This window comes from Taeniopygia guttata, chromosome 3 (genome assembly GCF_048771995.1).
Source record: "Taeniopygia guttata chromosome 3, bTaeGut7.mat, whole genome shotgun sequence".
Taxonomy (NCBI): Eukaryota; Metazoa; Chordata; class Aves; order Passeriformes; family Estrildidae; genus Taeniopygia; species Taeniopygia guttata.
In genome coordinates this window covers 46,609,096-46,636,100 of record NC_133027.1, presented here as the reverse complement: position 1 = coordinate 46,636,100, position 27,005 = coordinate 46,609,096, and the positions used below count along the sequence as shown (strand labels likewise).

The following is a 27,005-nucleotide window of genomic DNA, read 5'->3' as shown; positions in this document are numbered from 1 at the left end:
CACCTCGTTGCAGTCTTCAACTCCTTTGTGAGTGGAAGAGATGGGCACTAACTGATCCTTTCTCTGTGGTGCCCAGTGACAGGACGCATGGGAATGGCCTGAAGTTGGCCAGGGGAGGATTAGTCTCAATATTAGGAAAAGGTTTTTCACCCAGAGGGTGGTTGGGCACTGGAACAGGCTCCCCGCAAAAATGGTCACAGCCCCAAGCCTGACAGAGTTTAAGAAAAACATTTGGCAACGTTCTGTGGTACACGGTGTGATTCTGGGGCTGTCCTGGGCAGGGCTGGAGCTGGAACCGGCTGACCCACGCGGGCGGCTCTGCGGTTCCGCGGCTCCAAGTCCCGCCCGCGTCGCGCTCCTTGCGGCAGCGCAGGCGCGCTGCCAGCCGCGGCCGGAAGTGCAGCGGCGGCGGCGGCGAGCGGTGAGTGCTGGTGCCGGGGCCGGGCCGGTGCTCCGGGCCGCGGCTCTCGCGGGGCAGCGCCCGCTCCCTGCTCCTGCCCCGCGGGCGACGAGCGGCCTTCCCTCGCGGGGCGGCCCGGGGGCTCACACGGTGCGCGGGGGCGGCGATCCGCGCCGTGCCCTTGGCCCTGGCCGTGCCGAGGCCCAGCCCCGGGCCGTGCGCTGCCCCCCGGGGTCACCTCCCCGTAGCTCCTCGGCCCTTCCACGGCCGGGCCGGAGCGTGTATCCGAACGCACTGCCGGCAGCGTGCGGCCTTCTGCGGGAGTGCAGCCTCATTCTGTAATGCTGAGGGGTTTTTAGTGAAGTTGCGTGGTTTGGATTTTGCAGTCAAAATACTAATACTGTCACCTCCTGGTTAAGCATGAAGTCCTTCATGCGATCAGAACTCACAAAACACCCACTACTTTGTCTGGAGCACGTGTAGATGTTAGGGGATGCCTGCAGGCAGAGTTGGCAGCAGCTGTCCAGGAATTCTTACATTGCACGATATGGCTGGTTGGGTCACACGTGCAGCTGTGCTTTAAGGTGCTCCAGCAACAAACATCGGGCTCACATGCTCTGGAAGTTAAAGCTCCCAGATAAAAGAATTTGGCTCTGCTGTGAACTATTTGGTAGCTGATTAGGGCTAAAGAGTCCCTTTTTCACTATCTCAGTAGCCTTTAGGTATCATCTGTAGGTAGTGTCTGCTGTTTCATGGAGCATTTGTTCAGGTCATTGAAACTGTTGCACTAACTAAATACAAATATGTAAATTTATATGTGTTTAATGTGACACTTGTATTATCTTTGGTTTAGCTGAGCTTTGTAAATAGGACATTTTGGGCATATCTCATCCATAATATTTGGTGGATTCTTCTGAAATTGATGCTTTTTTCTGGTTTATTATTAACTTTTGCAAATTTACTATTGAAGGAGCTTAGCAAGTCAAATTGGTTGTTAATAGTACCTTAATGAGCCCTATATTAGAACCCTTCAAAACACTGCTGTTTCTGTGTTTGTATTGCCTACCTTCTTAGGCTGAAGCTTAGTAAAGTTAAAAGTGTTAAAGTGTTAAAAAAGAAAAATTTTCAGAAGGATAAATGGGGGTAAAAGAAGTCATGAAGTCCTGCCACATTGATACCAGTGAAGTTTTATCACAAAATCACTAGGTTGGAAGAGACCTTTAAGATCATCTACTCCAACCCGTGCCCTAACACCTTAAACAAACCATGGCATAATTTATTATACGATTTCCTACCTTGTCCCTCAGAAAACTGCACTGATCAAACTGCAATTGACCTTTTTGTTTCCAGTGTGGTGGGTTGGTGCTGGCTGGACACCAGTGCCCACCAGAGCCACTCCATCACTCCCCCTGAGGGGAGCAGGGAACAAAGGATATAATAGAAGCTCATAGGTTGAGATAAGAACAGAGAGAGATCACTCACCAGTTTCCAGCACAGGCAAAACAGACTTGACTTGAGGAAATTACTTTATTGTCAATGAGATCATTGTTGGATAATGAGAAATAAACCCAAATCTTTAAACAGCTCACCCTACCTCTCCCTTCTTTCGAGGTTCAGCTTTAGTCCCAGTTTTCTCTGCCTCGTCCCTCCAGCAGTGCAGGGAAATGGAGAATGGGGGCTGCAGTCAGTTCATTGCACTTTTTCTTTGATTCTCCTTTGACTCCTTACACTCTTCACCTGCTCCAGTGTGGGGTCTCTCCCACTACCTTAGCCTGAGTCCTTCCCATGGGCTGCAGTTCTTCACAAAATGCCCTGGCTTGGATCCCTTCCACAAGTGCACTTGTTCAGGAACAGTCTGCTCCAGCCTGGGTTCTCCATGGGGTTGGAGAGTTCTACCAGCAAACCCATTTCAGTGTGGGCCCCTCTCTCCATGAGGCCATAGGTCCTGCCAGGAGTCTGCTCCAGCACAGGCTTCCACAGGCTCCCAGCCTCTTTCCGGCATCAGCCTGTTCTGGTGTGGGGTTCTCCAGGGGCTGCAGGTGGATCTGTGCTCCACCATGGACCTCTGTGGGCTGCAGGGGCACAGCTGCCTCCCCATGGTCTGCACCGGGGCTGTGGGAGAGTCTTTGCTCTGGCACCTGGAGCACCTCCTCCCCGTCCTGCTCCACTGACTGCAGAGCTGCTGTTCCCACATATTCTCACTCCTCTCTCCAGCTGCAGTTGTGCACATTTCTTTCCCCCCTATTAAATCTGTTATCTCAGAGGTGATACCACCATCAGCTGATGGCCTTAGCCTTGGCCAGCAGTGGGTCCATCTTGGAGGCAGCTGGTGTTGTCTCTGTAAGATATTGGGGAAGCTTCTGGCAGCTTCTCACAGAAGCCGCCCCTGTAACTGCCCTGCTACCAAAGCCTTGCCATGTAAAGCCAGTGCTGTACTAAGGAGCTGTGACCAAGAAATTGTTTCTGTCTGATTGTTTTAGTTTCAGAAGCTAGGGGAGCAATTTTTTTAGATAATATAGGGTTCACAGTACATCAGAGATAAAAAAAATTATAGGCAGTAATTCTGATCTAAAAAACTATCTGTAGCCTTTTCATAGAATTTTCAAATACTTTTTGAAGAAATTCCATGTCAGCAATAGTGTTGATTTTTCAGAAGTTCAGAGGATTCAGAATTGCTTCAGAAATTCTTGAACTCTGTTATGGGTATAACAAATGATACTTGGGTCTTATAATGCCGACTGTTAAAATAATTCTTTACTAAAGCTATTCTGTTTTTCTAGGCACCTCCTTTAATATTCATAATTAAAATGGCAAAAACAACTGATCCTTCTGAGAAACTGATCATCCACTCCAAAGGTCACAAAGATACCATTCTAGCTAATTTTGAGGAGCAAAGAAAAAAGGATTTTCTTTGTGACATTACTCTGATAGTGGAGAATGTGCAATTCAGAGCCCACAAAGCTTTGCTGGCTGCCAGCAGTGAATACTTCTCAATGATGTTTGTAAATGAGGGTGAAATAGGGCAGTCAGTTTACATGTTGGAGGGAATGGTTGCAGACACCTTTGGAGTTCTACTAGAATTTATTTACACTGGTTGCCTCTGTGCCAGTGAGAAAAGCACAGAGCAAATCCTGGCTACTGCCCAGCTTCTGAAAGTAACTGACTTGGTATGGGCCTGTACAGACTACCTGGAAAGCCGCAGCCCAGGCTGTGCATTGCCAGCTCCAGCTGAAAGTGTAGCCTCTGTTGTTGCAAGTGAAAGGAAAAATGATGATCCACCAAAGCGAAAACGGGGGCGACCAAGGAAAATCAAGGTTGTCCAGGAAGAAGAAGAAGAATTAGGAGCAAATTCCACTGAAGATGGGCAGCTGAGAGAAAACAACTCCATGCAAAATGAGCAAAATTATATGAAAAAAGACACTGAAGTAGAAGAAACAGTTGCCAGTGAACAGGCTTCAGTGAGGAAAGAGGGAGAAGAAACTGAACCTGCTTGTGGCTCAGAGGCTGCTGTTGATCTGTCAGCTGAGAAAGATGAAAACTATGATCCCAAATCTGAAGGAATACAGAGCACTCAGAGCCGTTACAGCAAACGCAGAATAAGGAGGTCAATCAAACTGAAAGATTATAAACTTCTTGGGGATGAGGATGAGAAAGGACTGTCAAAGAGAACTGATGGAAAAAGAAAACGTGCAGGTTCTGAAGCCCGCTGTAAGGACTGTGGCAAAGTATTTAAGTACAGTCACTTCTTGGCTATTCACCAGCGAAGCCATACAGGTAGGCCTTCAGCAACTGCTGCTTTTGGGTTAGGTTAAGGGATGTTGCCAAATGCAAGTGATAGCTGAAGTGCCGGTTGTTGACTGCAGCAAGAATATCCAAAATAGCATGCTGGTCCAAATTACGGTGTGTTCTGTGTTTGCTGTTTTATTCTTGTCAGCAGATCTCAGAACCTTTATGTCTTACCTAGATTTCAGTGTAATCAATAATTTAATTGTTTAAGCACTGAATTATATGGCAATAGCTAAAGAATTATTTTATTCCTTTGTGAAGCTTGTCTCTTTACCACTAATTGAGACTAATTTTTTCAGTAGCTACAACATTGCAGCGCATCTCACTATCAACTTAGAATATCTAGTGAGAAATGATGCATCTGTGACTAAAAATCTCATCTTTTGCTTTCAGGAGAGCGTCCTTTTAAATGCAGTGAGTGTGGCAAAGGCTTTTCCCAGAAGCATTCTCTTCAAGTCCATGAGCGAATGCACACCGGGGAACGGCCGTACACGTGCACCATTTGCAGTAAGGCTCTGACAACAAAGCATTCTCTTCTGGAGCACATGAGCCTACATTCAGGTAAATACTTCAAGGCAAATGTTGCTTTCTGCTGCAAGAATCTGCCTTTCTGAAAAAAAGGTACTTCTGATCCGTCTTGTGTGTGCTGGTGTCACATTCCACTGAGGGGAACTGCAAGGAGTTATTTTAAAAGTGGACGGTCAGGAACAAAATAACGTCACATGAGACAAACACTGTATCTGAAAACTGTTTATTGGTAATGAAAAAACAACATTAAGAGAAGTTATCCTACTAAAGACAGCTAGAAAAGACAGAACAAGAGGAAGAAAAATGGGAAAGGAATGGGAGGAGAGAGAGGGGAGACAGAAAAAGAGGGCTTTTACACCGGAGGGAGTGCTGTCGATGTCAACGAGGTGGGGGGTGTGCACGCTGCCTGCCTGGGCACGGCTCCTGCGGTGACGGGTGGCCAGGCACAAGGTGAGGGACACTCGGGCAGGAGGTCCAGAGCCCTGCACCAGAACCGTGCCCACGGTTGTGGCATGGATCACAGCAGTGGGCTGGCTCAGAGGTGGGCGGGATTGTACGCCGGGACGCTGGGACAAAGCAGTCAGGGGGTTGGTCAGGGACACAGGGAAGCAGGACAGAATGCGAGGGTGAGCAGGAGCCAGCGAGGGCAGGAGAGCCAAAAGGCAGGCTGGGGCCAGGGCAGAAAGCATAAGACTCAAAAAGCGCCAAACCAGAAGCAAGTTTCAAAAAGCCTGTCAATCACCAAGCCTCAAAAGCAAAAGCACAGTCTCAAAAATCCCCAAGCCAAAAGCCCAACTCAGAAAGCCCCGGGGCCTGTGACACAGTTACATTTCATACCCCAGCTCCTCCCAAAGTCTGCCTGCTGACAGGAAACCATTGGCCCAGTCCATGTCCCATCGCAGTCTATTGGCAGAGACCTTTTGCCGTCTGACTGGAGAGTGTCTCTGGGGTACAGTGTCTTTGGTGTTCCTCAACTGTCTGCTTTTCCCATGCAAGACATGGACTCGTTGCCAGGAAAGCTCTCCCCAGAGACAAGGCTTTCCTCCATCTTTTCCTAGGTGCCTCCTGGGCGTGGCACATGTGCAGCTCCTCCCCCATATGCCTCTGGCATTGTTGAGGCAAATCAAAACTGAATTGGCTCCTCACAGCTGAATTTTGTATTTTATTTATTTTCTTACACTTGCTTTGGACATGGCTTACATTTTAATAAGTGTCTCTACAGGGCAGAAGGCTTTTACCTGCGATCAGTGTGGGAAATACTTCAGCCAAAAGAGACAGCTCAAGAGCCACTATCGACTACACACAGGTATAACAAGTTTGGATTGAGGCTTACAGTCCATGCTGATTTGTCTTCCTAAAGATTGACTTATGCTGAAAGTTCTTCCTCAGTAATGTATTTGGTCTTTGCTACCTTGATGTGTCCTATCTTGGATAGGTATAACAGTGGATAGGGTGAAAAAGACGTAATGGTGTATAGTAAATGCGATGTGTAGAAAAGTGTTTAATTGAGAAGGGCTCTTATGATGATTAAAAATTAATTACACTGTATTTGACATACAACTTTACTATTTTAGCTCTGCTGTTCATGCTACATAGAAGCTGGGAATTATATAAACAATTGTGTCTGCTGCTTGGTGTGCAAATTGCACTGTAGTTGCCCACTACTCTGGACTAGTAAGGGCATACAAGCTTTAGGAAGTGTTCTTCTCACTTCTGGAACAGGATGAAGATACACACAGAGGAAGTGGTGGAGAAAATCAGAATTTACAAGTCTTCAACAGAAAGTGCTTTTAGGCAGGAGCAGGTGTCAGTCCCCTCTTTTCCTGTGGTAATACTAAATTGAGAAATAGGAATCACCTTTTGTTTTATCTCTATATTATATCAAAGTGGTTATTTTACAGGAAAGTGCTTTAACAAAGATCACGGAAGAGATAGAGGGGATCACTTAGGCACTGACACTTTTTTTGTTGTTGCGACAAGGCCGTTCACTGCCGGAATGTAACCAGTGTCGGCGCAAATTCATGGATGCAGCTCAGCTAAAGAAACATCTAAGAACACATACAGGTAATTTTGTACCTTGTGTTTTGTGGGGTTTGTGGTTTGTTTTTTCTTGAAGTTACATGGACAAAACAATGTTAAGCAAATTACACTTGTCTCTGTGGCATGAACTTCTGCTCTACTTGTGACATAACGATGCCTGTGTTGCTAATGAAGAAATTTGACATCAAGAATGCAGAAGCACAAAAAAAGCTTGTGTTACAGCAGCACAGAAGCAGTGCCTGTTACAGGAAGAGGGCATTTTTCCCCCTGCTGCAGAAAATGCCAGTTAGCTTTCCCGTGATAGAGTCCTGGACTGAGAATGCAGTTTGTTGGGAGAGTTGTATCCAGCATGTATCGGGCTTGCAGTGAGATTGCAAGCAACAGAAAGTGTGTGTCCAAATGAGATGGACACCTTTGTTTGTGACAGATGGTTGCTTATGAAAAGTGCTGTGACCAGAAAAAGAATTATTTCCACTTAGCTTTTACTGTGCTTTAATAAACCAGATGTTGAGAGGAGATGGGCTGGGAGGGATGATTTAATGCAAGTGCGTCAGAGGGTGTTTTAAAAGATTTAGAGAGCAGGCTGGTAATGATGGATAACAGAGATAAAAATGTTGATCTATCCTCTCATAATAACAAGGCATACACATCATAAAATACTTCCCTTTGAAGAGTAAGTTCATAAGGTGACATGTGAATAATTTTGTCTTTTAAAGAAACTAGAAACAGTGGCAATTGTTTCCTCACAAAATTAAATTATTCTTAACTGTGTTGCTTGCAGTTGTAATACATAACTCAGCCTCAAGCATACTTTATCTCATTCGTTTCCTCTTCTTTTCTAAGTGAAAAAGATTTAAATTTTCTGGGATATGCTGGGGTCAAAACTTGTGCTTCTGGGAGCTTTTGGTTATCCAGAATAGTGCTAGCACATGATACTTACATAATTTTGCATTGAAGAGAACTAGGTGTTGATACGCGCAGGAGTTTTGTATCTGAAGCTGATACAGCTCTCTAAATGTAGTGGGAAATGAGTTTGGGGTGAGAAATGAGAAGAGGAAGCTTACTAGCAAGGTAAGTTGCAAAAATATATGAGCTAAGCTGATTTTTAGCAGAAACTGGCTTGCACTATATTTTGCTACTAGAAAAAACAGGCAAGATACCAGTATTAATTACGTAGAAATAGTAATTCATCTGTCCCATCTCAAAAGCAAAGTAAAATTCCAAGGCATTTGGGGGACAGGTGTTAACATAGGTACAACTGTTCTCCTTTGGCAGCAGTTTGGTAACACTGTGTCATAAAAATACAGTCTAATTGGGAAGTTACTCCTTTTTTCACTAGCAAGCTGGGACTGGATGACCAGAGGTCCCTTCTGACAAATGTTTCTTGTTCTTTCATCCTTTGTCCATGCCCTCCAAAGCCACATGAAAGCTGGTAAGCATTGCAGTTCTATGCTGAATGGGAAGCTTCCTTGGAAACTGACTGCTGCCCAGTGCCTGGGTTTGGTGTGCTTTGATGGTGTGAATTACCACAGTGGTGGTCTGGATTCTCGTGTCTGGTGTCTTAAAGAACCTCGGTGCTACAAGGATTTGTGGTGTGAATTAGGATTTGCTTTGGTTGGGTAGTATCTGTTTCTATGAACCTTCTTATAATTTAATTTGGCCTCTCTGCTTCTACTCAATTAGACATCAGAATTCCAAATGCACTAAAAAAAAACCCAAGAAATAAACAAAAAATCCCCAAACAAACTCACATTTTATTTAACTCACAATAATTTTTTTTTTTTCTAACTGGTGTTCCCAGAATATCATAGGCCTAGTGTGATGAAGCCTTATAGAAAGACAGGCAAGTTTTAAGATAATGGATTCATTTTCCAGCTTTGGAAGTTTGAGCTTACTCACCTGGATGGTGCTGCACATGAACATGGCATTCATTCCAGGTTCAGGGACAGCCTTTTTCAAAGCATTTCTGTTCCATATGGAACACCTACATCTGTGCCATAGGTACAGCTTTTTGTTGCTTTGGGGGCTTGGATCACCTAATTCTTCATCTTCAAAGGGGAGAAATGCTAGAGGTGTACATTTAAAATGTTATACCCTCATTTTGACTAGTGAGTTCATTGTGGTTTTGGATATCTGCTGAACCATGACAGAAGCGTGAGGAGCCAACAGTGCACACTTGATACTATGTATGGTAAAATACAAAATATTTTTAATGAATTTATGAAAAGTGCAATTTAAAAAGGGAAGTCACATTTCTTTTTGATAGGTGAGAAGCCCTTCACTTGTGAGATTTGTGGCAAATCATTTACAGCAAAAAGTTCACTTCAGACTCACATTAGAATTCACAGGTAAAGTATGTCTTATTTTCATTATATTCTTTCAAAATGTAGCTTCTAATTTTATAACTAAAAGTAGTGCTTGTTTAATTACAGAACAGCCAGGACTTGTTTGCATTTTGAATGATTGTTAAAAACATTTTTGCTTAATCTGTGTAAGGAAAAAATTGGTTGTGGAAAGTACTGAAGTCCTAAATACTCATGTGCCAAGATATTGTAAGTGTCTTCTTCGGTGTTTTGTGTCTGCTCACTGACAGTGTACTTACTGCTATGCTATTTTTGTGAAAATTTTATTGTAAGTTTTGTTTGAGAGCAGAACAGTAGCTGTGATATATCAAGGTTATTGGAGCATTGCCTTGTTGCCCTGTGAGCTATCTCTCTTTAACAGCATTAGTTGATTTTTGCCCCTGTCAGTGCAATGCATAGAATAAAGACATGTTAGATTGTAAATCACTGGAGAACTGTTGTCCAAGAAAACATTTCCAGTAAACTTTCTAGTCCTGTTGACACAGACAGCAAGTTAGGATTTGGAAACTTCTTTTTGGTTTTAAGCCCACACTGTTAATTAATGTTCTTAAAATGTTCGGTGCTTAGAATTGTGTAAAGTTGTTGCATTCTTGTCAAGGTCAAGCAGCATGGAGCTTGTACCTCTGTTTTTATGAGAGGAAGGCAGTTATCTCTGCAGCTCTGGAGTATATACTAATTGTGCAGTTTGTGAAGTCAAATAGAGATAATCAGGAGATCAAATAGATTATTAACACCGTCCTTTAAGTACTTAAAATTTAGAAAGACAATGTAATCATTTAAGTATTTTATTACAGATTAAGTTTCAGAAAGCAGCATTGTCAAAGTGAATATTTTAATGAGATCAAATTCTTTCCTTTTGCAGAGGAGAAAAGCCATATTCTTGTGATATATGTGGAAAATCCTTCTCCGATTCCAGTGCTAAGAGAAGACATTGTATCTTACACACAGGCAAAAAGCCTTTTGCCTGCCCAGAATGTAGTTTGCAGTTTGCTCGTCTGGACAATCTGAAGTCTCATTTGAAAATTCACAGCAAGGAAAAGCAGTTTCAGGAAGCCAGCGCCGCCCCGAGCACCAACGCTCATCCGGAAGAAGTGAGAAACATTCTCCAGCTGCAGCAGTACCAACTTGCCACCTCGGGAGGGCAGGAAATTCAGCTGCTGGTTACGGATGCAGTACACAACATCAACTTCATGCCCAGCCACAATCAAGGCATCAGTATTGTGACTGCAGAAAATGCCCCCAGCATGACGACAGAGCAGGCTGCGAACCTCGCGCTCCTTGCGCAGCCACCACAGCAGCTGCAAAACTTGTTGCTTTCAGCTCAGCAGGAGCAAGCAGAACAAATTCAAAGTATCAATGTGATTGCAAACCAAATAGAGGCTGCCCAACCTGAACAAATGCATGTCATCACTCTTTCCAAGGAAGCACTAGAACATCTCCATGCTCATCAAGGACAAAATGAACAAATCCACTTGGCAGGATCTTCACATCCAGCTCAGCACGTGCAGTTGGCTCAGGAATCAAGTCAGCAGTCTCACTCTAGCCATGACACGGTTCCTTCCCATCAAGTCAGTGAAGAACATAATCAAAGTGTACTTGTTCCGAATCCCATCAGCAGCCTCTGTCAGTAAATGAGTCATCTCATGAGCATCCTATCCAGGGACAGGATTTCTGAAATGCTTGTTTGTCAGCAGAGGGCTAGGCCAGAGAATGCTTCTCATCCAGGCAGGGATTACGCATGTCACACTTTCTTTTTTGCAACATAAGCTATCCAAAGATGCATTTCTTGGTGATTTTGGATGAGTGACTCAGTTTCCTTAACCATATTTATTTTAGACTATTTTGTTTTTCTGGATTGGTGTTTCTTTACCATACTTAGTCTTCCACAAGTACCTTACAAGTAATTAATGTGTGGTTGTGTGCCTCATACGCATCTCTGCCTCCTGAGCAGATACTTTGCCCTTATTTGCATTTCTGAGTGACTCTCCAGAGAAGTTCATCTTGCTGGTAGGAGAACAATGTTTAGAATATCTGTGGATCAGAAAGTACCACTTCTCTGACAAACTTAACGTTATACCTGAGCTACTATCAAGCTTAAGACAACCAGTACTTTTTGCAAAGCTAACACCATATTTCTTATGTTTAATGAGCTTTTTTTCTGCAGGTATAATTCTCTATGTAATCATTCCCTGAAGTGCATTATGAGTTACTGACTACCAAATTTATTTGGTTTGGGTTGAAACTGTTGCAGCCTTTAACTGGCCCTGAATCTTCCCTACTGTTTACTGTGTGCTGTACACATCTTGCTCCTCAGAAACATTTAAGCCATTGCACTTGAATAGTGGCAATGAGATGTGATGGTTACACTGGAGAACTGAAACCCCACAAATTCTGCTTTGTTAGTTCTACCACTCACTCTCTGTGTGACTGTGGGCAAGGTAGTTGACCTCAGTGCCTTGTTTCATCATCTAGTAAGTGGGGATAGTGTTCACACACTCTGCCAAGCACTTTGAAGAGTTCTTGATGTTGAAAGCATTGTCTGTTGAAGTGCAAAACCCTCTACCTGACAGGATTCTGTCTAAGCTTAGGAGCCACTGTATATGTAAAGTGTTATTTTTTGTACTTTTTGAGAGAAGAACATAATCTTACTTTAATATATGTTAAGACTAGTAATTGTTTATGTGAGGATTCAAACAATGAAGAGCATCGCTTCAGAGCATAACAAGTTACCTAAATGGAGCACATCACTTTAAGTTGTACAGCTATTTTTGTTGACTAAATTCGATGTGTACAGATTTTTTTCAATGACTGACTGCTAACAAAAAAGATTTGACATCTTAATAAAATGCCTTGCCAAAATACATGCTTTCTGTTTCAGCTTTGACTACTGGTAACACCTTTGCACTTGTATGTTAAAATCCAGATATAATGCCACTGGTATGTTAAAGTCCAGGTAAAATGCCACTGTTACTTAAAAGAACATGCTCAATTGTCTCTTCAGCTTTAAAATGTCATACTTGTGATTTACATGGATGTTTTATGTTACAACAAACAAAAAAAAAATCTAAAATCATGGTGAATTTAAAAGCAAAATTACCCACACTTTTTATAAAATCTCTTGTTCCAAGTCCAGACTACTTGGCCAGCTCCTGACTGCATGCTGCAGATGTTTGGCAAAGTATCTCCTGTTATCAAAGTACTGGATCACTTTTATATAAATGGATCATGATAAGGGTAGACAGTGGGAATATATCAATGCAAAAAAAAAAAAAAAAAAAAAAAAAAAAAAAAGCCTGCAACAAATCCAAAAAGCAACAAGCCATCCTACAGCAAAGGTGTTTAGGCTTTTCACCTTTCCTTTCAGAACAGAGAAATAAAATTTGCATACATTCTGCCACCAAAATGAACCAGTATATTCTGCAGTTCTGTCTGAGAAGAACTCAGGCCTGAGAAGCCTGAAGTCTTGGTGTAGTAAGAGCAGATAAATAAATACAGTAAAGCCTGTTACAACAGGCTGATTAATTGTGTAAGCTTACAGTAAATATTCTGGCAGTTTAATCCTAAAACTTCAGCTTTTATCTATAACATTGTACAGTGCAGCCAGACTACTATCTGGTCGTAAGTTTACAGGAACCTGCACAGAATTCATTGTCTGCCATATATTTACAAATCCTGAAGTGCTTAAAAACAGGTTACAAGCTAAATTCTGAGGCTACCAGTAAAGGAACTGTTCAATACTTTTCTTCTTTGGACTTCATTTTGTTCATTATGCAGTTATCCTTGCAGGGTACTTCCACTTGCTCATTTCTCAGTGCTTTCTCTGTAACTAAAAAACCTGAAGTTTGGTGTTTGGAATTCTGTTTTGCTTTTCTGCAGATTACCAGTGAAGAAACAAGCTGCTGTGAATAGCAGGGCAATGACTAATCTTGCACCCTGCATTGCTTAAGCTGTCAGCACATATTGTAGCTTGCACTCAAGAAGCTGGCGTGGCTTCTCATATCAACAAATGTTGCTTTTTGGACAGATTTGCTTCCTTTCTAGTGAATGCCTTTCTGTTAAAAGATGAAACATAATCCTTTTTCTGTGTATGCATTTTTAAGGCTTCAGCTGAAGTCTAGAATTGCTTTGAATTTGAAAGGAAACTACTGTAGCTTTGTTTTTCAGTCCAGCTGCCACTAATAACGATTTAGGAAAAAAATGCATCCCTTAGAAGCTATGTTTCAGAACAGCTCTCTAAATATCTTTACTCCTTAGCCAGTAAACACCTTAACTGCTCTTTTTCTCACATAGATTAATCCTAGCAAATCCATCTCACTGCTTTCTATGTTAAAATGAGATTAAGGTTTTAGACATAAATGCAGGGCAGTAAGAGGACTACAGAAAGATCCGTGTTTGTAAGCATTTAACACCATTGTGTGTTTCCCTGCTCAATTTGTAAGTTACTCAGTGTAGTTGAACTCTTAATAGGATCTCACTTTTTTTTTTTTTTCACCAAATGCAAGATTATTAAATTTTGGCTTTTTCTGAAGATTTTGGTTGGTTCTCCAGGTGCAAGTTGAAACAAATCCCCAAGAGGTAAAGCAAATACACTCTGGAGCCTGTATTTGCCTGTTGTGTTTGTAATTCCCCTGCTTGGCTTTCCAGTCCAGCATCTTGGGTTTTGATAAATGGATATCAGAGTATTTGTTTCATATGGGCTGTAAAAGCAAATTACCCTGACAATAGGAAAAGAAAGCACTACTAGGGATTGTATAGCAATTTTCTCTTAGCATCTAGGAGAAAAAGAAGACTCATTTCAGTGTTGTAGCTGGTTAGTCATCGTGGTGAAGGTTATCCTTGGTGTTTGCTAATACCTATCCTGGTGTGCTTGGATGTGGGTTTTTTCAGTCTTTTCCCACTTCATCTTAACTGTGGGAGCTAGTATGGCATTCATTCCTCATCACCAACCCTGTGCCTGTGTGAGCACAGCAGCTGGGCATGTTTCCTGTCTCCCCAGTCTTCCAGCTCTGCCTCAGGCTGTGTCCCTGACAGTTTCCAGTATAAGTATTATCCCAGAGAAGCGAGTCTGAGCTGGGAGTGGCTGGGAGGAGGCCGGTTTGCACAGCAGGTGTGCCCTGGAGTGCGGGAGCAGCCAAGCGTCCTTCCTGGGCATGCTTATCTTCACATGGGCAGAAATCCATCTGTGCCAGCCTTTTTCCCAGTCCTGCACTGCAGGTTCTCACTAAGAGTAGATGAGGAAGAAGTAATGCCATACTCTCCAGAGCTATGATTTTAGGACCTCTTTTACTTAGTCATTAGAGACTAATTAAAGAGTCTGCTTCTTGCAGAGTTGCAGTCCCATGAGCTATAACAGCTCTCTATGTTCTACCCTTTTTCAGATCCTCTGTAAAACACAGTGAACAATAAATGGTTTTCCACAACAGAGGGACTAGTGATTATATCTGTCCCAAGCAATCCTTCCAAATGGAAAAACCCATCCAGGCATATTCTCAGCATCTCACTGTAGTATGCTTACTGCTCATTTCTGCCTAATATTTTAACCCTACCTAATTGAAAGTATATTTGGAAAAGCAGGAAGCAGAATTTTGCTTTAGTTTGCAAGCTTTTACCCCGTCCTGCAAATTTTTCTGACATGAGGAAGAACTTCCCTGTGTGAGTGACTGAGTATACTGCAACACATGGCCCAGAGAAGCTGTGGAGTCTTCCTGACTGGAGAGAGAACTGCCTGGACACAATCCTGTGCTGTGTGCTCTGGGATGACCCTGCCTGAACAGGGAGGTTGGACCAGATGACCACTGTGGCCCCTTCCAACCTGACCCATTCTGTGATTCTGTGATTTTACTTGCCTTCACCAAGATGTCTCTCAGTGACCCCTAGCAGCTCTGCTTTAGTGTAGGGGTCTCAAATACATGTATGTCTGTGTATGTATAATTATTTTTTTTTATTAATTTTGTCTGCTTTCTCTTCTGTTTCTCAGTTTTTTTGAGATGCTATTTTGGACTGGAAGGAACTGAAACAGCTGCAGCTGCACCAGGTGGAGAAGTTTGGACCATGAAAACCCTCTAAGAATCACACAGAAGCAAAACTCTTGGGTCTTGTGACAGCGTATGTGTGCATTCTTCATAGGACTTCAAGTTTCCAAGAGCATTGCTGCACCACCTTTGAAAGGCTTTCAGGATCATTGTTTAAAGGTGCTGCACAACCTCGTGTGCAGTTTGTATTTTTCCAAATTTTACGAATTTGTGGTAATTGTTTTCCTCTCTAAACTGAATGCAGCACAGCACATCTGTCACAGCTGGCAAGCAGAACAGCACCAGCTAATTTACATCTAACTATTGCCACCCACAGAACATTTATCCTCATCTGAGTACAAGCAGGCCTGCAGAACAATATCATGTTGTCATAAACAGGTAATAAATAGAGTCTAAAATTAATATTAGTCACCCAGTTCAGGATTTTAATATATGTCATTTTCATAATTGGCAACCTGTTGAAAAGATTTAATGTGCCTGAATCACCAAGTGATGAGAAAAGAAGTGGAGAAATAAAAAACAGAGTAGATTGAGACAACAACTAATTGGTGGTTCTTGGCATGCTATTTTTATAAAAAAACCCAATGTAAATTTTCAGAAAAACAGTCCTGTTAACGCTTGTTAGACTAATCATTGCTTTTCAACTTCGACTGTCAGTTGACTATTATGTTTCTAGTTAATTCCCTTTCTTGCCCACAATGACATTAAGAATATCTAGAAATTATCAGTTTAAAAAAAAAAGTAATTTTTTTTCAAATAAAAAGGATTAATGGGAGCCAGTCCTATGTATGTGCAGATTAAATTTTAAGAAGATTAAATTCAAGCACATTTACAAAACGCAGACATCAATCTCAAGATTTTTAAAAAATAATATGTAGTGGATTGCCCTGGGTTTAATCCTCAAATGTTGTGGTAAAAAAGGAGAAAAGAGATGTTTCAAAAAGCCCAGTAAACTTCATTTGTATTAATCTAATTAATCTAATATCAAGCTAAAAATATGGATGTAGGGAAAAATAGATAGCCAAGGACAGTATATTCTGAAGCTGATTTAATATTTGACTCTAGGTATGCTGCTTCTGCTCTGGACTTCACATAAGGCTCCTATAGACTCGTTTTGGCTATAGCAAAAGCCATATCATCTGGCCACCATAATTAGATTCTGCTTAGCTTACAGCCTACAGAAGCTCCAGCAGCTGTGCTGCCAACCTTTGAGAGGAGGAAGGAAAGGGCTTTCCTTTGCATCACTCAGTCACAGCCCACAAAACACCTCAGCTCATCTGCTGCCACCCAGGACCTGGCTGTGAATTAAAACTGCCTTGTCTTACCATTTTAATATGTCTCCTCGTCCAAACTGTTTTGTCTGCCTCGTTTTCTGCATTTTTTCAGCAGGAGAACATCATCATGTGAAATGATAACACCTTGTGCACGGATATTTCAGGCAAGGGAACAGCTGTAGTAGCTAAACACTGAGCATCTCATCTTCTTCACAGTCTCTGCTATTGTGAGGATGGAGCTCTTCAAATTCAGCACTGCTGTAAATCCCAACAAAACTCTAAAAAAAGCATTGCCCTAATGAACCACTGTAAGAAATTACCACTGAGCCAGACCAGAGAGACTTCAGGGCTACCTGGAGGAGGCCCGTCTGCAACCTGTGATTTCTTTCTCAGTCTGGGTTTTATATAGACACTGTAATTCAGCAACATTTAGCTCAGCGGCTTTTTGGTTCTCACTCTGTGGTTATGTTAAAAAGTATCACTTCATAAAGCCAGAGGGATATACAGTTGGGGGAAAAGTGCACATTGTTATTAAAATGAGAAATCAGTTTGTTTAGTTTTGTTGTTTTTTTTTTAACATAGGTTTGTTCTACATGAAAATCACAACTGTCTCATCTGCAACAGGACTTTGACACATGAAAGTTCCCGGTGCTCAGAGATGAAAAGTGACCTGACCTCGCTGTGCTGATGGAAGCCCGAGCTGAACCTGCAGCTGTCGCACAAAGCAGCTTTAGCACATGCTGCATGAGGCAAAAGCCAGCAAAGCTGGGGCGGTGGCACAAAGCTTTGCTGTGGCAGCCGCGACCCCTCTGGAAGTGCTCCATGCACACGCTGCCGGCGGGAATGATGTCTCAGCAGTGCCCAGCAAATACAGCTGTGGGTAGGAGTTTTTGCGTCAAAAGGAGGCACACACTTTACACAGGGTGTAATTAAGCTGTAAATCTCATTGCCACAGAAATTTGTGGATGCCAGACTTTCACATTTCCCTGAAAAGCAAAGAAATTCAAACAGAAAAGAGCTGCCAGAGGGAATTAAACAGAGAGATACCAGGAAATCCTTGAGCAGAGGCTCACTGGAGGCTGGGAGTGGAGTGGGGAAGCAGTTCTCTCATGTTTGCTTTTACTTCCCACTTTTTGCTGGGCATTTGCTATTAGCAAGAGTCTTTAAGTATCCTTTAAATATTACTGACAGCATCCATCAAGAGCTCTGGAAAGAGCTGGCTTCAGTCCTCTGCTCTGCCACATGCTTTCTGTGTAATGTGGTTTTACTTCCTTCAGGGGAAAAGAGAAATTGGAGCATTTTCCAACTTCCCACTGGGTTGAAAACTGCTTACATTAGGCTTGGGAAGTGCTTAGAAATGCAGGGTAGGATGTGGGCTGGTGTCTGGTGTTGCTGTGGAGCTGGGCCCTGTTGACAGACTCAAACTCATGGTGGCCAGGCTGCTGTGGGCCCATGGTGGGTGCCTTTGGCAGTGATGGTGGTGGGGCTGCTCCAGCACCTGTTTTTCCATGTAACCAAATTTATGGCAGAGGTGACCCCTAGGCTTCAGCCCCAGCACCAGTTTGGAAGCTGCAGGGAGTGGTGTGGGCTTCAAGCAAATGAATAATATCTATGTAGTCCATAAAAGCAATCAAATATTAAGGTTGCTACTGTAGAGGACTAGTGATACCCAGACAATGTCTAAACAATGTAGCAAAACCAGACTTATTTTAAAAAAAGGAAAAATATTGGTTTCCTTATTTCACTCTTATCAATTATCCTTTCTTAGACTAGTTAGTGGCCTTAACTTATCATAAAGTTAACCTTCTAACCCTACTCCCTCTGACAGACGTCCTTCTTTGGGGCACTGCTTCTATGGCTCAGTGCTGCCACTGCCACAGCTCTCCCAGCAGGAGAAGCTGGACCTTCTCAGAGCAGCAGCAATTAAACACACTGCATGAAATAATTAATAGAGAGATTGTCTTCTGGAATAGAAGCAGGGCTCTGCCCAAAGGTCTGTCAAAATTTCAGCAGTGAAACAGGGATGGAAGCTGTAGTTCCCCAAGGCTGATGGGCAACCCACATCTCTGACCACAGCTGAGCTGCTCACTGACAACCCTGTGACAAATGCCTGTCATAACTGTGGTCTCTGATGATTACTTTTATCTACCCTGCAGATACCATAACTGGAAAGGGAGATGAAGGAGAGTCAGTTTATGGTCCTACTTTTGATGGTAGGTCTCCCCAGCTATCTGACTGTGCAAATGGTGAATTTCCACAAAAATCAAGTTGTAGATCCCATCTTATTCACATAACAACCTAGGAACTGCTTTTCATCTCCCTAAAGCAAAAAGGTTTGGTTTTCAGTCAGAATTATAATCTGCTTGTATTAGCAAGGGCAGACTGCTTAAGTGAGAACACTTTTTGATCCATAACCTTGTCTCTGTCCTCTTATGTTCCCTTCCTGAGGCTCAGCTCCACCAGCCCCTTGTCCTAGCCTAAATGAGAGCTGATGGTCACCCACTGCCTACTTCAAACTTCAAATACTCACCTTTGTGGACAGGACCCTAGAAATGCAGAAGTAGATTAGCTGCAGATCTCCAGGCACCTACCCCCTGTTTAAATGTCTTTAAAGTACCTGAAGTAAGTCAGCTTTAACTCTTGATATCTGGGCCCTCAGGCAGCTTCTCAGGCTTGGGCAAGCGTTAGGCATTGCTGCCAGCAGCCTCAACTCTCAGGTGGAAGGAGAGTTCTGAATCTCATGTAAAAACCTGCAAGTCGAGAAATTACAAACATGACCTAAATTTAACTAAAAATGTTCCCTTGTACTGGCATAAAGTAATAAAATGTAAATAAAAAAAGAACATTCTTCTACTATTTAAGAAAAATAACCCATGTAATTGACATAAGCATTTGGGATTTTTGGTTTAGATTAAATGCTATCCATTGAGACACTTTATGACAGTTAAAGCAATTTTGAAAATTATTTATGTTCCCTTCTATAAAAGCTTTTCCACTGGCAATGATGCAAACCATTTGAGCAGGCTGGGCAGCAGCCAACACTGAGATCAGAAATGCTAAGTGCAGCTAAAAACTTTCTTTCCCAAGATTCCCGTGAAGAGTCTGCCTCACCTCAAGGTCCCAGGCTGCATGAAGCAAAATGTAGTGGCAAGCAGGAAAGCTGCTGGAGGTGGAAGCCTGGGGTGTGGGATTTAAGGCACTAAATGGTATGAGCTTCCTGGAGTGGAAAGAAAAAGGCAAAAGTCACTTCTCTGATGCTGGAGCTCCTGGAACAGGAGCAAGCCCAGGCTCTCAGGGCATGCATATCTCTGAGAACATAACATAAGCTGATATTAGAAAAAAAAAGGACTGGCTGTTGAATTATTTCCAAGGTGGGTGTCACCAAGGACTTAAAATTTTGCAAATCCTCTTTTCCAGCAATGTTATCCAATGTATTTGTGCTAGAGCCCATCTTGCACCTTTTTATCCTTCTGTTTGGGTAAAAATTGTCATTTTTTTATAACCCATAGATTTACTTGATTTACACATCAGGTAGAAACAAGTTTACATGTACCCAGGCACCTCTGCACGCAGGGGAGCTGTGGCAGCTTGCATGCACTGTTTGACTCCAGCTCCATCATCCTCCCCCAGGCAGAGCTTGTGCTTTCCCTGTGCTGCTCAGGAAAGAAGCTTCCATGTCATGTGGGAAGGGGACAATATACCAAAAACTGCTTCAGTAATTTTAAGGTGGATTTCATTTGGAATCAGACAACCTTGAATGTGTCCCTTCAAGTTTTGTTACCCATATTGCACATAGTCCACATGTTGATGCATTAAAGGAGGAGATTGCTCTCCCCCTCTTTAATTAAAAGTTGCTTTCCACCTTAAGAAAGGTGTTCTCTTGGGTATGCCTTTCTATTTTAAGGCTTAGATTGCTTTCCTGATACTTCCCGCAAACCTACTTTACCCTGAGAGCAGAGGGCAAATAACTTCGATATCTGAAAAGGGTGAGAGATGCCTCTGTCAGCCAGTAATGTTCTGGGAGACTCCGTGCTTGGCACGTGCCTGGGCACTGCAACCAACGCCTGCTGGAATTGATGGGATACAACCTCATTTTACTGTAATGAGATGAGAGGACTGAGGCAATTACACAGAATCACTCATACTGAAGCATTGTGTCAAAGGACAAAACATCCCACTCCAAAATTAGTCTGCTGAAGTAATTTTGCGAGCCACAAGGAGCAGTCAGAATAACTGTTCAGTTAAAATTTAACTACCATTTGTATGAATCAGTTTCTGAGAAAGGCTCTCAAACAAGGCAACAAGAATAAAAAATCAGAGAAAAATAAAATTGAAATATTTCTTCACTTTCCTCCAAGCTTGTTGAGAGCTTGATGGGGCTCTTGACTGCTCATTGTGATCAGGTCAGATGGTGATGGAGGATGACAGGATCAGTGGAACCCCTGCTCCCCACCCCAAAGCCACGCTCCTCTCCACAGAAAAGGAAGTCAAGTCCTTGCCATAATCCCCCAAACCCAAGCATACCTAATGGTTGCTTCTCCCCAGTCATCACTCTTGGGAGTCATTTCTTCTCTCTCTCACTAGTCCTTTTCCAGCCAGCATGGAGGATCCTCTTCACCTCCTCACAGCTCTCATTCCCATCGCTTGCCTCCTCTCCTCACCCTGGAAAAGATCTACTCTGGGAGCACCCTGGCATCCTTAACTCAGTATCTGCTCTCCACTCATTCAGCTCTGTCATTTTATTTAAATAAAGTATCCTGCTCACCCTCCTGTGCAAGTTGCCACGGGCTGGGAGCAGCTGGGTATCCCACCCCAGCCAGCCATGTCCCACCCTCAAAGCCAGAACTGTGCCCACAGGAGCCGTGTCCTCTGCCACTGGCAGCGGCACGAGGAGAGGCAAAGCTGAGCCTGTGCTTTGAGCACCCTCTCTGCCTCCTGCCTTCCTCATCCGGGAATAATCAAGCAGCCATAGGGAATTGCCATGCTCAGTATCTTGAGCTACTCTGGTGAGAGTCATTACAGACAATAACAGGGATCCAGAGTGCTTTTTTATGGGTACATTTTCATTAGCTTCTTTACTGGCTAAAAGATGGATTTAAACCAGACTGTGCTGGCTGAAGACTCAGTGAAACCTTTGCGGGAAACGAAAAAGGTGAGTGCAAAAGAAGGAAAGGGAGCTTGAGGGAGCCGGTAAAAGGGACTTGTACAGTGAATAGCAGCAAAGGGAGAACCACAACTGCAGCCCTTCATCCCCCAACTCTTTCCCTGGATGAAAGCTTCTCCATCCATCACAAAGAAAGAGGGATCCTCAGGATGGCCAACAAGAGTCACCATAGGAACAACTCACAGTTCCACATCACCTTCCAGCCAGTGACCCACCTGGACAAGAAATATGTTACTCAAGCTAGAAAATCCTATGGCAAAACTAAGGAAGCTGCTAGGGCGTCTCCAGGACCAAAGGTTACAAACTTGTGGCTGCAAAGCTCAGTGTCAGCCCAAACTGGGCCCTGACAGACAGGAAGGTGTTTCACAAATCCTCCAGGCTCTGCTCTGCCCTCACAACCTGAAAAACATTGTTTTAGCAGATGCATACTAGAAGCTTATTCTCAGTAGGTTAACATATACGACTAGCCTGCTAAAATTTTTAGATTTTCAGGAATGTAATAAACAAGAATATTGCTTTAAGCAGTTTGCTTGATGGAAGAGAAAAAAATATTTAAGTATTACCAGAGAGAGAACAATCCATAGTGTAGTTTCCATGTTACCACACCATGCAGAAAGACAGCATCTTTAACAGTAGCAAAATAGCATAACTTTCAAACCTACAGAGAACAAACCAAAAGCTGGATCTATCCATAACCAGCAACATTCACTTCAAGTTGCTGCCCTGCCACTGGCTCTGTGCAATCTGAAAGGTGTAGGATCCATGATCTTATAGGCAGACCCTCCTAAATCTGAGTGGGAGTTTAATCCTGAGGAAGCAAAAACAAGCCACAGTGACAACAAGGAGAGCCAGGTACTTTCCAGGCTCTGCTCTGTTCAGATTTTCTGATGTCCCCATTTGAACAAAGGGTGCCTGCAGCATCCCCTCCTTGCTTGGTAAGACTCTGCTGGATGGGGTAGGGTGGGATGGGATATGGTACAAAGCTGTATGGAGTTCTGCTGGCATCCGTCGCTGTGCAGGAGGCACAGCTTGTCCTCCCACAGCGTGGGAGAAGGACAGCCTGAAAATCATAGAGATCGCAAAATGTTGGACTGTTTTCAGGATTCAGATTAGTGCTGTGAAGCCGGGAAATGAAGGAGGATATTTCACAGGGAGGCACTCCTAATATTATCACTTCTCACAGTGTCTCTTGACTTCATCTCCAAAGTACTGGCCATTTGTAGCTGGGGCACATGGAACAGCACTTGCTTCTTCAAATAATGTAGCTGCATAAAGCCACAGTATTTTTACCTCTCCTAAAATGCCAACTGGAAGTTACTTAATCAAAAACTGACAGCATATATTGTGAGGAAGAACTTTCTAAAGAGTGTAGTGAGTGTAGCCTGTCAGTAGGAAACAGGTGCCTGGGTTTAGTGGCCCCACACAAAACAGAGCCTGCAGAACTTGGCTTTGGATAGAAATGGATCCCACAGGCACTTTCTCCCTCCTGTAGGCGAGTGATCAAAGACACAGAGATCCTCCAAACACTGGCGGCTATACCTACATATAACAAAAGGCCTACAGTAGCCTGCAAGATAATTAACTGTGGGATTAACCTTTAATTCATGATTCCCAGATGGTTTTCCTGTCTGCTGTAAGGTAGAGCATTAGTTCCAACTCAGCTTTTTAGAGACCAGCAAAAATAAAACCATGGCATCTTGCACATGTGAATGGCTTGAAAATATTTTGGGTTTTTTGGCTTAAATGTTCACAAGGTGTTAAGTATTTTTGCAGGAGAAGAGAAAAAGACCTATGAACATAGTGCACCTACAATTTATGGAAAATACTGTCAATATGGTTATATAGCTACAAGCATTGATATGATAAAATGATATCTCAGACAAAAAAAGAAGAAAATTTATGTTTTAGTATTGTGGCCTCAGTGAAGGCCAAACATTTGATCCTGCTCTGACTACTATAAACTAAAAGTAATGTCCTTGAAATCATATTGGCTGCATGAGGCTAAAACAAGGAAATGCAAAGCAGGCAGAAGATTTAAGTAATTCTTTATAGCAGAGGGTCTCAAAAAAGAAAAAAGTGACTACTGCCACTGAAACAGAGAAAAATATTGTTTATAATGTTATTGCAATACTGTTAAGGTTATGTGTGGATGTAAATATATAATCAAAAATGACTGCCAGTGTCAGTGATTTCTTGTATGCAAGATCTCTGTGACACACAGTGCAGCACTGGGGCATAGATGGCTCCAGGGGAGCATTAAAAGAAGAGAAGGTGTGTCTAAGATCAAATTGCAGGCTGGAAAGAGAGGCCATAACCGAGTGCACTGGAGGTTCAAAGGAAAGAACACTCATTTGTGGAGCTGAGATGCAAACACAAGGCTAAACCAGCCCTGCTGTGCCAGGGCAACCCGGACACCATCAGAGTGCAGCTATGCCACCCCTGTTCCCAGCTCTGCCAAGAGTGCTGTGCTGAGTGACCTTTGCTCCTGGGCTCACTGCATGAGCTGCTAAACCTCACAGAACAGCGCTGGGGTAAAATGGGGAAGGCTGAATTAGGGAAGTATTTGGAGAGACCTGATTTTGTCTGACCTTAAGTCCACAGATTTAATGGAAAGTAAAGATCTAAAGTTCACTTCTAAACAGGAACAAATTTAACACATCAGCAAATGTTTAACTGAATGCCTGAAGAGGGCATAGACCCAGAGTAATCTCCAGAGGCTCTGAGGACGAAGATTGTGTTAATTTTAGCAAGGGAATTTAGGTTTTTCTTTAGTGATGCTACAAAACAAGAAGATTATTTAACCTAAAATACCTTTGTATATCTTCAGCTAGCTAAGAAGCCTGTAACATATTTCATCCTTCCATTTTCTAAAGCATTCTGCAATCTATACGCAGACTATTATATAGGAATTAAATCTTCTGTAGGAACATTTCAAATCAATCTGCCTAGAGAGTAATTTTTTTCACTTCATAGTTCTGGGTCACATATTAAAATAGAATGTGATATTTTCTTCATAAAACCCCACATTTCCTGACAAATTACTTTTTCTAAGTAACAGAGACTACTTCTATGAAAATATATGGTCTTGCATATTGAGACAGAGGTTAGTGGCTCTTAGTTCTTGCAAGGATTTTAAATTGTATTCAGATGTTTAAAGTCAGGAAAGCAATTTTAGTTCTGGAGACTATCAGAAGACAATGTTAGAATTGATTTTTTTATTTGCTGTTGGTTTGGTCACCCATGGCAGGTCTGCTCTGTGGCTGCCACCCCAGTGTCTCCAGTGTTCCACAAGAGATCAAAGCAGAACACAGCATGTGATTTGAGTCCAAATGACCTGATCTGAGCAGATGTCAGAGCCCAGAAACTCATTCTCTTGCAGTGGGCAATGTTCAGGGACTCTGAGAGCAGGCAAATGCCTCATCACATCAAGTATCAGAAAGCTGATCCTGTGCCAAAAGTCACCGACCTGGTGACAAGGATGATGGCTGGATGTCCAGCTGGATGTCATACACACAGGATCTAGGACAACAATTCATGGGAGCTGGGCAGGAGACAGCTGGCTGAAGTTACACCACATGAAAAAAGTTATAACAAGAAGAGAAGGGTATGACCAGGAAATATTTTGAATTTCAGGCATAACAATTCTTCAGGCAAGCCATAATTACTATATTCCATAAAAACTATATACTGTATTACATGTATTGGTCATGGCAGGACAGTCTGCCAGAAAAAAAAGCATAGTAAAATATTTCATTCAGTATTAAAAGGTCACCTAAAGAAACAAGTGCATCTTTCAAACCTGGTTCCCCGGCGCCTGCAAGTTGGAGTCCAAGGCTATGAACAATGAAACAGAAATGGAATATTCATCTTAATCCAAAATGATGTTTTGTGACATATTTTCTGCTATAACTTACATCTCTGGTCAAGTCAGTAGAAATACAGTGCCGCCTCTCAGGGTGCCATACCAGAGAAATAGCATGCACAAGCATCCAGAGGACATGCAAGTCCAGAGGCAAGCCATAGGATCTCCACAAAGCCAGGAAATTCAGGGGCAGTTGGCAAATGGGGAGGTGAAGACTTTCATTGTCAGCTGCTGGGTTTGGAGAAGTTCCCTTCCCAGCAACCATATAAAACAACTCCCTTCTACAAAGAACAGCTGGCAGCAACATGCATTCTGAGAAAACTATTATCTTACCAGATTACACAGGGTTTCATTTATGCAATGTGTCACCACTGTAAGAAAAACTGGTATCTTTCAAATTTTGCTTTATTGGTTTTTTTAAGTTTATGAGCTTCTTACTCCAGCAAAACGCTCTCTTAGATGCTGCTTTAAATGAAAAGTGATGAAAGAAGCCCTCAGACTACACACCACTTTTCTTTGCACAGGCATATATGTTAAAAGCACAAGGGCATTGTGTAATATAGCACAGACAGTAGGCTCCAATCATTCCCCCCTACTTATTCAAGCACTGATGAGACAAAAGTTGGAGGCCAAAGTCATTATCTACAAGGTAATTTACCTAATCTGAGGCCAGAGGATTTCTGAATCTGATCCAGGAGGGCTGCTAAAGCCAGCAGAAATTGTTAGTGTGGCTCCTCAGCTGTGCAGGTACTCCACAGGGATCTGGGGAAGCCCTGGGTTCTCTGTGCATTTTCATGGTATCAGACAGACCTCTGACAACATATTTCACCTTCCTACAGACCAACCTTGCCTTCCTTTTTAGACTGTCATGGCTACAGCTCTCTGCTATTGCCCTTCATATACTTTATTGCTTGGGAAACCCTTCACTAATTCACTGTTGACTCCCAACTGTAAGTCAGACAAAAAATTCCTGCCACCAGGTCCAGGGAGGGAAAAAAGGGACTGATTTTGAAAGAACTTTACTAATATCAACTATGCAGCACATCAAATGGATCAGACTGATGTAATACATCTATTGCACAAAGAAAATGGGTAAGTGGAATGCTTTTACAAACTTCATAGAAAAAATTGGGGTACTGTAATTTTGATAAGATTTGGGATGTTAAGAGGCAGTAATGGGTGGCCAGATCAACAGAGCTCAGTTGTGCCTGGACCTCAGCTGCTGTGTGGGAAGAAGCACCAGTCCAGGCCATCAGGGCTCAGCAAGAGCACAGGTGAGTGGGACCCAAGGCCAGGCACAGGCGGCCCACAGGTGCTATGTCTCAGCCAGGGGCCAGATTCAAGAGCCTCAGAACAAAAATATCTACTGAGAAAAAGTAGTGGAGACCATCCTGAAGTTCCTTCACTTGAAAACATCCCAGGTTGACTGAGGCATTTTTATCAGCCAGCCTTGAGGACAGAGCTAAACTCCTAGGGAATATGCTCCTGCCCTGACACAGGCCAAAGGCCACCACTGCATTACACTATCACCACCTAAAAAATGCATGTTAAAAAAT

At 42.8% G+C, this 27,005-nt stretch overlaps 1 protein-coding gene and 1 long non-coding RNA gene across 6 annotated transcripts; both read left to right on the top strand.

The window, feature by feature from the left end:
• The first annotated feature begins 5 nt into the window (after positions 1-5).
• On the top strand, positions 6-11,978 carry ZBTB24 (zinc finger and BTB domain containing 24). Of its 5 annotated transcripts, none has more exons than XR_012055013.1 (7): positions 6-421; positions 3,181-4,174; positions 4,580-4,747; positions 5,937-6,020; positions 6,616-6,778; positions 9,021-9,102; positions 9,980-11,978. XR_012055013.1 is itself a non-coding variant. In XM_012572765.5 (7 exons), the coding sequence occupies exons 1-7, from the start codon at positions 191-193 to the stop codon at positions 10,746-10,748; spliced, it is 2,412 nt and encodes an 803-aa protein (XP_012428219.4). In that variant the 5' UTR covers positions 6-190; the 3' UTR covers positions 10,749-11,978. The 5 variants fall into 5 exon arrangements, 2 of the variants coding, with proteins under 2 accessions (XP_012428219.4, XP_072782874.1); XR_012055015.1 differs by having other exon boundaries at positions 6,695-6,778; positions 8,173-9,102; positions 9,980-10,047; XR_012055014.1 differs by lacking the exon at positions 9,980-11,978 and adding an exon at positions 8,173-8,186 and having other exon boundaries at positions 9,021-9,081.
• Positions 11,979-13,908: 1,930 nt separating this feature from the next.
• LOC140683690 (uncharacterized) lies at positions 13,909-20,130 on the top strand. Its single transcript, XR_012055016.1, has 2 exons — positions 13,909-15,222; positions 17,006-20,130. It is a non-coding gene; the product is annotated as an uncharacterized lncRNA (long non-coding RNA).
• Positions 20,131-27,005: the final 6,875 nt, after the last annotated feature.

Bases quoted from the DNA above. Each gene is read 5' to 3' on its own strand.
- ZBTB24 (XM_012572765.5), top strand. From the start codon at position 191: ATGGTCACAGCCCCAAGCCTGACAGAGTTTAAGAAAAACATTTGGCAA. The intron at 422-3,180 runs GTGAGTGCTGGT...CTGTTTTTCTAG, and splicing joins AGCGGCGGCGGCGGCGAGCG to GCACCTCCTTTAATATTCAT. The intron at 6,021-6,694 runs GTATAACAAGTT...TGTTGCGACAAG, and splicing joins CCACTATCGACTACACACAG to GCCGTTCACTGCCGGAATGT.